This window comes from Equus caballus, chromosome 17 (genome assembly GCF_041296265.1).
Source record: "Equus caballus isolate H_3958 breed thoroughbred chromosome 17, TB-T2T, whole genome shotgun sequence".
Taxonomy (NCBI): Eukaryota; Metazoa; Chordata; class Mammalia; order Perissodactyla; family Equidae; genus Equus; species Equus caballus.
Window position 1 is genome coordinate 90,407,504 of NC_091700.1, and position 14,570 is coordinate 90,422,073.

The 14,570-nt window shown below is 40.4% G+C and overlaps 1 protein-coding gene across 3 annotated transcripts in view; it reads right to left on the reverse strand.

The window, feature by feature from the left end:
* The window catches only part of NALCN (sodium leak channel, non-selective), a 303,647-nt gene that overhangs the window by 56,926 nt on the left and 232,151 nt on the right, over positions 1-14,570 (reverse strand). For all 3 annotated transcript variants that reach the window (XM_070240456.1, XM_023621795.2, XM_023621798.2), the window contains one exon: positions 12,700-12,773. In XM_070240456.1, the coding sequence (XP_070096557.1) occupies positions 12,700-12,773 (74 nt within the window). The remainder of the gene's footprint in view (positions 1-12,699; positions 12,774-14,570) is intronic.

Below are 14,570 nucleotides of genomic sequence, written 5' to 3' on the forward strand. Positions count from 1 at the left end.
CTCATGTCTTCTTTCTTAATGTTCCAGAACAAGGGTGTGGAAAAAGCCTCTACATTCTGTAATGAAAGAGAGAGGGCTCTGAGTCTTCAAATTATTTTCATTCATTATAGAAAAGTTAGATTACACGATACCATCTGGTATTAAATGTAATTACCATCTAAAGGAAATGCAATGTAAGTTTGCAGAGCATTAAATGTGAGGGATTTTACTCAAATCTTGAGCTCCACAAGGGAACACATTTTAAAGTATTATCAGATGTTGGTTAATATAATGTAATCACATCAACAGACAACAGGAAAATAGTCCTTCAGCGGTAATTATGTAAAACTAGGGCTGTACAACTGTGTAAGAGAATAGATAAGGAGTATTTCCTGGAAAGGGCTCTTACCTGACTCCACGAGAGGGACAATGTGATATCCAAAGTAGAGACAGCAGCGGATGCTAATGAGTGAGCTCCTCTGTAATGGGCTCTTGGGGAGATGAGGAAAAAGCTGCATTTTTATTGTAGTGAATTCCCCACTCCTTCGTGACTCAGCCCAGCCCTGAGTCAACGGATGCAGATCTTTAACAGCAACAGCAGATTAGTTCTTTCCAACCTTGCGCTATCCACAAAAATGTTTTCACATTAGATTTGTAAATATGTGGGCAACATGAACTTCATTGTAGACAGAAAAATAAAATAAGCCTTAATGTCTTATAATGTTGTTACTATACATAAAAAAGAAACTTATCTCATGGGAAATCTGTGTCGTTGGTGCATCTGTTAAAATTCAGCAAATAAAATGTCAGAGATCCCAGACCATTCACTGAGGTTCAAATTTAGTAACCCAACTACTGTCTCAGAAAAATGTAAATCACAACGCAAAGACTGACCTTTTTGTTACAATAAAAGTGAAATCTTGCAAATGTTGCATAAATCATGTGAACCAATTTTCTACAGATACGTATTTTCCTATATTAGTTATTAGTGTGCCCTTCAGTGATAAAATAGTAAAAGAAAACCCTGCTAAAATATCTTCCCACATCTGTTAGGAAAAATTTAATAGTAGCTCTCCTAATCCACAGCAATATTACAATCACCTTGGGGCTTATCTAAAAATAATCTACAGATCATATACTACCTCAATGAAATATAACATATTTTGATTACCACAAATCAGGTACTATCTAGGAAAACATCATATAATATATTAATTTACTATGTATGGTGGCAGACATTAACTAGACTTATTGTGGTGATCATTTTGCAATATATACAAATCCCCTTGAATCATTATGTTGTATGCCTAAAACTCATATAATGTTATATGTCAACTATAGCTCAATAAAAATATTTTTTAGGGCCAGCCCGGTGGCATAGCAGTTAAGTTCACATGCTGAACTTTGGTGGCCCAGGGTTCACTGATTTGGATCCCGGGCATGGACCTATGCGCCACTTACCAAGCCATGCTGTGGCAGGCATCTCACATGTAAAATAGAGGAAGATAGGCACAGAAGACAGCTCAGGGCCAATCTTCCTCAGCAAAAAGAGGAGGATTGGTAGCAGATGTTAGCTCAGGGCTAATCTTCCTCAAAAAAATCTTTTTAAAAGTTCAAGGAAAGAAAGTTTGGTTGTTAAACAGCAAAAAAAAAAAAAAGAACATGTATATCATATTGCGTCAATTAAGTTATATTTTGCCACTTTGAATTTTTCACTATTCTATGTTATATACAAATGCATATACTCACAGATCTTATTTCTTTAGTTTATTCTTCTCTGAATACAGTTCATTTCCATCTGTGTAGTCTCTATATCTCCAAATGGTTTTTCAACTAACAGTTTTCAACTAATCTACAACAGTTTTTAAGCATCATGAAAACTTTAGGAAGGAAAACCTTAATAAAACTTAGTAAGGAAAACCAACTAGGCAGCCTTAAAAGAATCACATATAAATATTTACAATAATATTTAATATTTAAATTAAATATTTGATTATATGAAATTTTAACATTAATATATAATATTAATAATAAGCATTTAATACACTGATATTTATAATACATTAAATATAGTAATAAATCTATTTAATAAGTCAGATGTTAATAATTTAATATTTAATTAATAGTGGGCATATGAACGCCCAACACTCTGTTTTCTTAAAATTTCAGGTTATTCTTGCCAAATATTGGTCATAAAAAATTGCTGCTGTGTCAGGAGGCTGACTCCAACTCAGCCTCAGGGGCCTCTGTCCTCTTTCCTCTCATCGGCAGAGTCATCCCAGGGCCCTGCCCTCCCACAGTTGCAGCACATTCTGGGCAGCAGTCGGCAAGTCGAGCCCAAAGGTCTGTGGGATGCCGCAAGGTACTCTGGTCCTTTCAGGGGTGTGAGCGTGTCTCACCAGTTATGCCCAGAACGCGGAGCTTCAGAGAACTAACATAACCTTGTCCAAGGTTGCTGAATTGCTGTGCTAACTGATGAAAGTATAATTCACAAAGGAGAACTTGCCAAATGGGGCAAGATGCTCACGCGTTGCATTATGAAGCTCTCTTAGACTTCCCATTCAACTGAGGCAGCTTCAGAGAATTGGCCACTCTGGATCCAGACAAGAGAATGAAGAGGCTCTTCTTTCTGTCCTCAAACTTCCCTTGTCGTATAGCTAACGATGTGCACAGGAACAGGTGGCCTTTTGCAGGGAATCATTGGGATGTCACTTGAATTCCTTCCTCTAGAAACTTCCATGATTTCCTCAATCTCTGCAGTGTCAGGCTCACCCTGTCCTCTAGATGAATATGACTTCATGTTCTAGAGAAGAGCCCAGGCATCAGTTCATCTGTCCCTGACCCTGGGGGGAGCTGGGAGAGCAGGGCCCTCAAAAAGGCCAGAGCCCAAAAGAAATACTTCTCATTCAGCTTACAGCCCAGGAAGGACCACCCCCAGCTAAGTCCTCATCCACCTAGAAGTCACAGAACTTCAACGTGACGTGCACGCCGAAGGTTCTAGGTAGACAATTACAACCCATGCAGAAGACAATGTCATGTCTGCCTTGGCCATAGTGGGCACTGTTCTCTAGTGGTGCCTAAGATGGCAGTTACAGACTCTGTTCCAGCTGCTCCTCCTGCCTGATCACCAGCAAAAAAATCCAATGATCTTTTTTTGTTTTGTTTTTTGAAGGTTTTTTTTTTTTTCCTTTTTGGTGAGGAAGAGTGGCCCTGAGCTAACATCTGTTGCCAATCTTCCTCTATTTTTTCTCCCCAGAGCCCCAGTACATAGTTGTATATCCTAGTTGTAAGTCATTCTAGTTCATCTATGTGGGATGCTGCCACAGCATGGCTTGATGAGTGGTGCTAGGTCTGTGCCCAGGATCCAAACTGGTGAACCTGGGCTGCCAAAGCAGAGTGTGTGAACTTAATCACTTGGCCATGGGGCCAGCCCCTATCCAATGAACTTGATTTCAGTCTCACTCACAATCACTCCCCCACCTGCCAAGTCAATCAGGCCACGCTTTACCAACACCTGTGATCATGCCCTGGCCTCTCCCTTTGCCAGTTGTTCTTGCAAGATGCTGGTCTCTACCTCTTTGACTAGGCCTCCTCCCAGAAACTTCACAGGTTTCCTCCTTCTGAGATAGGACTGTTTTTTCCTGGAACATCTACGCTGAATGGAGAATGTCACAGCTGTCCTTCAGGCATCACAAAGATCATGGTTCATCCCCAGGACTTCCAGCCAGCTACCGGAGATGCTAATCTCGGTTGATGAATCTATGTCGTAGTTTGGGAGTAGATCCACCAACATCCAGCAAATGATCTGAACAAATGATCTGATGATCCCTTGAAGATGTTAGTTAGCAAGGCTAGCATAGGCCCAACTGAGTATAAAGCTGCAGCACACAGGCTGTTGCCAGCTGGGTCAGAAATTTGGGATCTAGCTGGAAAGGAGTGTACCGACATATCAAAAGCATTTTATGCCCCTCAGACCTAGTCTCTGCTGGGCAACAGAGGAGAATTCTGAAGCAAGCTCTTGAGGATGTGCTTTGAGAGGCGACTGTGAACTGCCTGCGTCTTGGGGGCAACTGTGGGTCGCTCCCAGACTTACCACTAATAATGGGAAATCACCTACAGAGCGCTTTACAGGTACTAACTTGTGTAACCCTTACCTATAAGGCAGGGTTATTTATTTATAGGACCCCCTTTTTTTTGAGGAAGATTAGACCTGAACTAACATCTGCCGCCAATCCTCCTCTTGCCCATCTTCCTCCACTTTATATGTGGGATGCCAGCCACCGCACGGTGTGCCAAGCCGTGCCATGTCCATGCCTGGGATCCAAACCAGGGAACCCTGGGCCGCCGAAGCAGAATGTGCAAACTTAACTGCTGTGCCACCAGGCCAGCCCCTATAGGCCCCATTTAAGAGGTGAGAAAATTGAGGTGCAGAGAGATTAAGTAACTTGCTGAAAGTCAAACATCTGTGAAGTGGTGGAGCCAGGATTCTAAACCAGTTTGGCTACTGAGCCACCGAGTGAGTATTTGATGCACATCTCTCGTTTCCTCCTATGACGTTGCTTAGAGCTCCACTTGACAGATGAAGAAACTGAGCCTTCCCAGGGACTCACTGGTACCCAGAGGATTTGACTGCAAAGCCTGCCCTCTTTCCATTTCTACTACACCGGGTGACACAGCATATTCCACATGACTGTATGAACCTGGACAGGAATGACGCCATCTTTGCAGGTCAGTATCAAGAAGGCCACACAATTCTAGTCCACAAATGAGTTTGCCTGAGTTGACTTATCCATCAGAGTCTGGGGTTTGGGTTGCAAATAATATCCAGCAAAAGATCTTCCATGAAGACACTTCTATTACCCCCAGATAGCTCGTGGCTGGTTCCCCTGTACCACGGGAAGTTTTAAGGAGGGTGTGCAGAGAGAAGGAAGAAGCTGAAGAGAGTTATGGTCCTAGAGAGTTAAACCACCCAGAGAGTAAGGATACCAGCAGCCCATTCAGCACTTTTGTGTACATTGGACACAGGCACCCCTTCCTCTTGAGGGATGTGGTCCCATGCCAGGGGCGCTGGTTGGCAAGGGTGGTATGCTTAGCAGGTCAAGTGGGGCTGCATGCGAGCCTCTAACTGCCCCCTTGATCTGGCAACTTTGTGTCATGCATAACCCCTATGCGGACCCCGAAAAGCAGCCCCAAGTGCAGGAAAAACAAGGGATTTAGTGTTGTCAATACAGGGCATGAGAGCGGGGGACTCCTCTAGAATTTAAAAGCATGGAGTGGTAGCAAATACTTGGATTTCGGAGTCACACAAACCAGGGGTTGATTCCTGGTTCCCTGACTCACTAGACAGGGTGACCACAGGCAAGTCACCTAACCTTTTGAGCCTTAATTTCTTCATCTCTAAAACAGAGCTAATAATCCTTAGCTTTCAGGGCTGCTGTGAAGACCTAGCTGGGGGAGATCGTGTTAAGCAGCACAGTGTTCAGTACACGGTCCCTTTCCAACAGGAGGGAGAGCTTGCATGAGTTGTTAGAGGACACATAAAAATCGCTGCCTATTTGGGAAATCATATTGTAGTTGATACTGATGATTAATGTGACACCGAAGATATTTCTATGGTGTGTAATCTTGGGAAAAATGACTTAGCCTAAGACTCAGTTTTGTCATCTATAACATGGGGGTAAAAACAGTATTTTTTCTGCATAAGTGTGTTGTGCAGATTAAATGAGATAACATCCATAGAGCTTAGCGTCATACCTGGATCTTAACAAATGTTAATTATTCATTCTTTTCCCTTCTCCCTTTTCCTCCTCTTCTATCTTCATGTTAGAAGGGCGTTTTCATAGCATAATGGAAATATAATTTAAGGTATAAAGCACCAAGGCTGAGATTGTTGTTCACTTTATTTTATGGAACATTTTAGATAAAAGATTTTAATTGTTAAAGTCACTCACTAAGAAAACTGTGACTACGCTATATATGAATTTTCTCGTCACAATTGTGTTCAGAAAACTAGAGATATTATTGAAAGCTCCTACATCTAACTAGTGTCATAAATATTTTTAAGGGAAAACATTGTGAGCTCCTTTAGGGAATAATCTGTGTCCAGTATCTAGGAAAATACCTGGCATATAGAAGATGCTACAGAAATGTTTCTTGAATGAAAGGATGAATGTCTTAGGGGCACTTTTTTTCAGGAAGAAAATCTAGCTAATGTCACTTAAAAAACTGTATCTTAATAAATGTATAGCGATTTTATTCATATTTAAGTAGTATATAATTGTAGTCAATAAAAACGATTCTTTTAAAATGACAGAGAAAAACTAACCCTACATATGTCATTAAATATATTTGATTTTTTTGTAGTAAGTAGCATTCAACTAAAGACTATTCTTTAGACTTTAAAAAATTATTAATACAAGAGCATGGTGAGGAAAATTTTGTCATAGATCCAAATATCAGAATGTGAATACCATACCAGGCTGAGCATTCAAAAAGATTATAAAGATATGTCCTAACTAATGAGGTACTGATGGCAAACCACAGAAGGATGGAGCTTTCTAAAATAAGGTAAAATGTGTAGTTATTTTATTTTGACATTTTTCTATGCATTCAGCCTTGCAGGAATGATAATGCATTTCTGCTCAATTTCAGGGCTCCGCATTAGAGAAATCTCCGTATGGGTAGCGATGCCTTTGAAAGCACACTGCTATTTGTTTTGATTTCATCTGATGTAGTGAAAAGGTCACCGCCTTTTGAAGGAGGCGTTCTTTAGTGGAGCTGAATGGTACAAAGTCAAAACAGCAGTGACTTTAATAGCAACGTTGGATTTTATAATTTAGGTGGTAGGACATCCTCTCTCTCATAATACTCTCCAGACATATTTTGAAAAAAGCAATACAGGTGCCCGTTTGTGCCAAGGGAATCACCTGCCTTTTAGTATGCGGGAGTGTTCTCAAGTTCTGTAGATATGCCCCACTTTTGTTTCTCATCAGAGGGTTCCCAGATATCACCAGAAGTTCATTTCTATTTCTCAAAGCACGCATTAATTTTAAAAAATGATAAGGAGAAGAATACACATTAAAAATAATTCTGTGTAGCAATGATTGGTGACTCCACCAATGGTTCAAATACTCCAGACTCCAGGGCCCTTTCTCTCTGAAGGACTTTTTCCTCGTAGGCTTGAATTTCCTGTTCACCGTAAGGTACACAGCAAACTCTTTGCTGGAATAATGTGGATCCTGTTTTCAAACGGAAGATGGATATTTGGAAATGTGGGTCCCCTGAGAACTGGGACCTCTGGCAGTCCTGCAGCTTAATTATCAATACTAAGAACTGAGGCCTCTCCGTCAATATGATTTTACTGTTCATTTCAGGAAATTTCTGTCCAGGAATTTAAGGCCATTAACCAATAAGTAATTTCATTGCTAGCTTCAGAAACTTTCCGAAAACCCATTTAGCTGAATTCCAGACTAATGGACCAGTCCCTTTCTCTAGACAATAGGTCGTTCAACTGGTCAAACTAGTTACCTAAAAATAATTGGTACTTATCAAGACTCAGGCCAAGACTCTGCCCAGCTAAATCCTAAACATTTTGTTAAAAAACACTATTTCTAGAAATTAGTTGTATTTATTTTTTAAAGGTAATAGGTGTACATGGTTAAAAATTTAAAAGGCATAAAATAGAATAGATTTCTAGAGTGAAGACGGCAGTGTAAAGTCACTGTTGATTTTCCCTCTTCTCAGAAATCACCCCAAATCAAGAAGGAAAGTGGAAATCAGAAGTGCAAACTCTCTGAATGACTGATAACTGAAATGCAGAGCCAGAGGGAATGGAAAGGGCACTGAAGGCAGTGGAGAGGCACCAGGTGTGTCACCTCTTTCTTGCCCCCTGCCCCCTCACAGGGCTGCCCTCCCCTACCTGTCTATAACAGGTACTTATTACCTGTTGTGTATCCTGGAGAGTCCCAAACTCTTTTTTATTTTCATTGAGGTATAATTGACATATAACATTATATTAGTTTCAGGTGTGCAATGTAATGATTTGATGTTTGCATATATTGTGAAATGATTTAAACTCTTATATCAAGAATTCTGGGGTCGGCCCCGTGGCCATGTGGTTAAAGTTCCTCACACTCTGCTTTGCCAGCCCGAGTTTGAGGGTTTGGATTCCAGGGGCAGAGCTACACCACCCATCAGCCATGCTGTGGAGGCGTCCCCCATGCAAAGTGGAGGGAGACTGACATGGAAGTCAGCTCAGGGCTGATCCTTCTCACACACACACACGAAAGAATTCTGCCCAATGCCAATCAGATCTGCCCCCCTAAAACTCAAACCCAAGCCCTGAAGTTCACCTCCTCCAATCTCAAAATTCCCAGAGAGCTGGAATTTAAATAATTTATCAGTTTACACAGCTAGGCCTCCAGATACCTTCGATTAGGGATTTGTTTTCTATTATTTCCCCCAAATATCTGTAATTTTTAAGAAGTTATTTCTAAGACACTATGTCATAATATCTTCCTCTGACATCACGCTGAATTTAAAGTTTATGTGACTTACCTCTATCTACACCCCAATCAGGACAAATGCCCTCCTGGGATGTACTTGCCAAATGTCAGCTCAGGGCTTCTGTCCATGCCTCTCCCTACTTCTCTTGCCTGCCTCCCTGGGGAGGACCCCCTTAGATGAAGCTAAAGACGACTAGTCTATGAAAATAAAAACCTTAGGAAAATGAAGAGGACAGAACACTAAAACAAGCCTCTGCGGGACTTTTTTTCTTTTGTATCACGGCTGACCCATCTGTTAAGATCCTGAATCCGCACCTCCTTATCTGACAGCCCTTTCCTTCCTTCAAAGCCTCCTTTCACAATGCAAATGGTCATAGAAAAGGCCATTTTTTCCCAGCTTTATTGAGGTATAGTTGACAAATATTGTGTAAATTAAAGGTGTACAACATGATTTGATATACTTCTAAATTGTGAGATGATTACATTCATCTCCTCACAGTTACCATTTGTGTGTGTGTATGTGTGTGTGTGTGTAGAAAACATTTAAGATCTACCCTCTTAGCAGATTTCAAGTATACAATACGTTATCGTTAACTGTACTGTTAATTGTTAATTGTAAGCCATACGTTACATCACTAGAACTTACTCCTCTTATAACTGGAGATATGCACACTTTGGTCAACATCTCCCCATTTTCCCCACTTCCCAGCCCATGGCAACCCCCAATCTCCTCTCTATTTCTTTGAGTCCTACTTTTCCTAGATTCCTCACATAAGTGAGATCATACAGTATTTGTCTTTCCACTTTTAAGTTACCCAGGAGCTGTGGCATTGCTGAATTAACAGACAGAAAGGTTAGAGCCTCGGGCCGGAGAGGCTCCCCGCAGTAAGAAGACACTGAGAGAGTGGCGGGGACTCTTCCTTCCTCCTCAGTTTGCGTAGGCCTTTTTGAATCTTTTGCCCTGAGGTGACTGTAAATATTTTCCTTTTCTTTTTTTTTCAGGTTCTCTTTTCTCCTCTTCTTAATTTTTTTCCTATTAATTGTTATTGTTGTTCTTTGGGAACAAAGTAGAAAAATGCCCATGGACCCATAGACATGGACCCAATCTACTGTTGACTTTCTAACTTATGGATTACATTATAATGCAGTTATGATATTATTATTATCACTATTGTTATTATTGCTAGTGAAAAAAAGATAAGTACATCCAAAGAAACTATCAGTTTGACCTCCTGCACTTGTCCCTAATTCTTGCAGAGTCTAGTAGAGGAGCAATGAGGAAAACATTTCAGCAGAAGAAAAAAGGTAAATGGCTTTTCTACAGATCAACTCTGTCTTTTTTTTTTTGAGGAAAATTAGCCCTGAGGTAACATCTGCTGCCAATCCTCCTCCTTTTGCTGAGGAAGACTGGCCCTGAGCTAACATCCATGCCCATCTTCCTCTATTTCACATGGGACACCTGCCACAGCATGGCTTAACAGGCGGTGCGTAGGTCCACACCCAGGATCTGAACCAGCGAACCCCGGGCTGCCGAAGAGGAACATGTGAACTTAACTGCTGTGCCACCTGGCTGGCCCCTGAATTTGTATTCTTAAAAAAAAATTCTTAAGTTTTTTTTCCCTAATAGTGGCCTCTTATTTCCTGAGATTCGCAAGATAACACAGCTCAGGCAGCCCCAAGGAGCTCCCTCCCGTTTTGCAATATGCTGGGCTGTAGTAAAATGCTAAGAGCTCTGGGAGTCCCTCAAGCTACACAGTTATTGGGCAAGTCTTTTCTGTGATAGTCTTAGAAATTTTGCTCGTGCATCCTGTAAATTTCCTCTTTTTAAAGCTACTTCTGTACATTTAAAAATCAACAACTAAATTTCCCCCTCATGATGTTCATTAGCAGTAAAGGATGTAACTTCTAGCTTTATTACAAATGTGCTTTAATATAACTTTGGAAAACACTGGACAGTCTCATCCACGCAGTCCATTCAATTTTATGACACTGGGCACCTACGAAGTCAGCTTTCATTGCCAAACCAATCAGCTAAAGCTGTCAGAAGAAGTCTGACTTTAATTTTCAATTCAAATAACACGTTCACACGTGACCTTGTGACATCCATGTTATTTCTGAGGCCTAACTCTAAGGTAGATGAATTCTTGGAAGAAGGTTTTTCAAAAGTCTGTCACCTGGATGGATAATAAGGTGCTGCATAATGGCACCCTCCTTCGGGAGAAAGCCATGTGGGAATTGTCCCTGAGCCTGGCAACCGAGAGGATTTTACACCCCAGATCAGGACACCTCAGTTTGACCATTCTTTGCACGGATGAGAGACAGTTTCACTTTTCTTTTGTAAACTGTGACAGAAGTTAATAAGGAAAGGGTGGTGGAAGGTCAAATTTAAGAAAGAGTTCAGAGGGAAGTGAGGCTCTGGAAACCACTTCCTTCCAAGCAACCCCATCTGCCGATGCCTGGAAGGCTGGGAACCCCTGGGGCACGTTCACCTTAGATGGAAGGTAGTTATTCTGGGCAGGTGAGTGAGGTCATTTTGGTTCCTAATTTGCCACGTAAATTCTGAAGACAAGCCAGAATATTACAGTCTCCCTGTGGGTCATTTCTGGTTTGAGGCAGAATTCTCTTCCCTGTGAATGCATCAGCACTCCTGCGGGGCTGGTCCAGCACAGGATCTGTTTTGTGTGAGGGAGGGAGAGATTTTAAGACCTCTGAGCTTGAGGTCACTGTAGGGATTTACTCTGCCATGAACTTTTCCAGTACAGTTACAGCTTGAATATTACCAGGTAGCATTCGAGGCTGGCCTCATGGCATTATCTAGTGGTAAAGCCAAGAATTAGCCAGTTGGAAGCAAACCAAGGGTGGGATACAGGTTGTTAGAAATTTGCTTGCAGGCTTCCCTTTTCCCATTTCAATGAGACCTTTTAGGTTCATTTCATCATATGCCATGGTGATAATATACAAGCCTTAGAAATATTTAGTTTCACCTCATAAAAGCTATTCCAGCACATATTCAACTCTATGCATGAATCGTCAGCCATTATAAAGAGTAAACATAGTCATGCACTGTGTAACAATGTTTTGGCCAATGATGGACTGCATGTGCGATGGTGCTCCCATAAGATTAGTACCATAGAGCCTAGGTGTGTAGTAGGCTCTACCATCTAGGTTTGTGTAAGTACACTCCATGATGTTTGCACAATCGCAAAATCACCTAATGAAGCATTTCTCAGAATGCATCCCCATCATTAAGTGTCACCATCATTAAGAATACACAGAATACTCTCCTGATTAGTTAGGATTGTTTTGGCACACAAATTTCAAGTAGTGTTATAAAGTCAAAATAGTTTCTCAAATCATATATATTAGCCCTATTTCCTCATGACAGTTATCCAAGTTATAGTGATATACAGTCTGGCAAAAATGCTTTATTGACTATTCTTAGTAATGAAGATAGAGTAGAAGACAATCTAACTTCTTCCACTTACAAGTTTGGAGAAGGTATCCCAGTAAGAAGTTGTCCACTTGCCTTGTCAACCATTTTACCTCCAGCTCCCAATACTTAGCTGTGTCATTCACATAAGTCTATGTAATATATGCACCAATAAATTACATTCCAAATACTTATGAATTTTTATAATGATCCAGTTACTCTATATTATAACACAGTCATATAAAATACTCGTATGTGGCTAGCTTAATTTTTCTTTCTGATACTTAATTTCAAGGTAGATTTTAGAAAGTAGCATTAAAATTATACAAATTCATAAACATTCTAAAATGGATATGCTTTTGACTCATTTTAAATAAATTTATTCTTAATAAATCAATAAATCATAATTACTTTCAAAAAGCTTACCCTTTTAGCATTTTTCCTTTAGATTGTGATTTGTCCTTTAGATGTCACAAAAGATGTACAACTTGTAAGAATAATAGTAAGTTATTTTCACCTTTTTGTAAATGTTTATACTTATAAGTTATGTTTAAATGCATAAAAAGAAAAGAAATGGCCAGTTGAGCTAACAAAATGTTATTCTTTCAGGGAAGACAGTAATGATGTATTTAGTATTATTTATAAACATATAGATACCCAAACCTACTTCCTAGAAGAAAATGTATATTGATACTCAGAAGATTAGTTCATTAAAAAAAAAGCTCTTTTTTTGCTTAATATAATCCCACTTGTGTTCAAATATGTATCAACATTTAATGGTGTTACCTTAAGATTTTAGTCACTGCAGTCTCCTTTTCCAGAAGGTTCCTTGCCCTGATGCTGAAAACAGACTTGCGAAGCTGTAAAATTATGAGTATGACTTTAGTTTTGGAATGTAAAGGGATAATATACCGATGAATCATTAAATACATTAAATAGATAACATTAATAAAACAGTAAATGTGATTTTTTTCACTAAACTATCATCATTCAATTGATTCTATTATTTAATTTTAATTTCTATTTTTGCTTTTATGTGGACAGAACTGCAAACAAACTTGTGGGGCCACACGTCACAGCCATGGGGGTGATGCTCTGTTGTGCTCACTAGTAATAATATTGCCCTACATCTAAACAGGCTTTTCAGTTTCCGAAGAATTTAACGCTGAAACAAATATTGGACTGCTTATTGTCACTGTTTAGTAAAATGTTCTCTAATCCTCACGACGTCTGTTTCAAGTCCTTGGCCTGTGATCCAATACTGATCTCAATGATGAGTTTAGGAGTTGTTTTCCCTACAAGCATGAGACAAATGAGATGAGCTTCCAAGCTTTCTTCCGAGTTGGCAATGACGAAGTTACTCCAGGGAAGAGAACTAAGGAAAAAAATCTTGGAGGTTGACCATAAACCAGAAGATACACTCCTCAGCTCAGCTCTGTGCTGCTCGATAGGGGCAGCAGATGATTGACAGGTGTACAAGGTGCTGAGTGGGCAGGAAGAGGGCAGAGAAAGAACAGGGAAGCACACCACCCTGGGAAGAGTCCTAACAACAAATAACTAGAAGGTGTAACTCCAGTAGTCAGACTAAAGACGATAACTGGACAATGACCTGTTCATTTTGACAAATAGATGAGATTAGCTTTACTGAGCATTAGTACAATACTAGTGATTATTGAAGATACAGGGTAACTAGAATCAGAGTTCTTGCTCCCTAGAATTGAAAGCCTAGTTAGGCAGGCAAGGCTGTGACACATGAGACTATCAGTGAAAAGTATGATAGAGTAGATAGTGAAGCGCTGGGCAACATGCTCAGTAGGAAAGATGAGAGGGTCGTGGGACTCTGGGGGCAGGAGAACAATGTGCCTGAATTGGTTAGCAAAGAAGTCTTTTGAAGACGTGGCAGCTCTGTATTGGGCCTTGAAGGAAGAAAAAAAGCAGGAAACAGAACAACTCTGTATTCAGTAAAAATAGACCATTTTAAACAAGGGTTAGGTAACTGAAGTGCAGAGTCACAGAGCTCCAGTCTGCAAAGAAACCTGTAAACAAATGCTGTAATGTCAACCTGTACGTGCGTACGGCCACAGCTGGGGAACAGCTGGTTGTCATAAATTAGTCTTTTCAGCCATAACCGACATTCTAGATAACATTATAGCCAGCAATGTAATTTTCATATTTCACAGCAGACCCGTAATAAAGGGAAGCATCACTGAACACATTGCAATTTCCCTCACATGAGGAAAGGGGGTACACTCACTTTTTTTCAATAATGAAAAACTGAGTTGGTTTCATTATTCACTAGAATCCTTAGGAGAGTAAATTAATGTGTAGATAAGGAAACAAAAGCGGATGTCATTTTTTTTTTGCAAATTATATATTCAGGGTAGTGCACAAAAGGCTGTTTACCATGATGTACAATGAAACTTTCTTGCGTCTTCTCCTCTCGGCTTTGGCCTTGCTTTAACCTCCCCGGGCTGACAGCACATCTCCTGCGGAATGCTGTTTAGAGTCACTTTTGGAGACAGAACACTCAGCTGAAAGGTCCTGACGTGACGCTTCTGATCCTTTGATACCTGAGTGCCCGGGCTAGCAGGCCCCCAGAGTGCAAGTCTAGGAGAGGGCTGCGGATCCCACAACTCTCACCCCCTCTTCGAAGGACA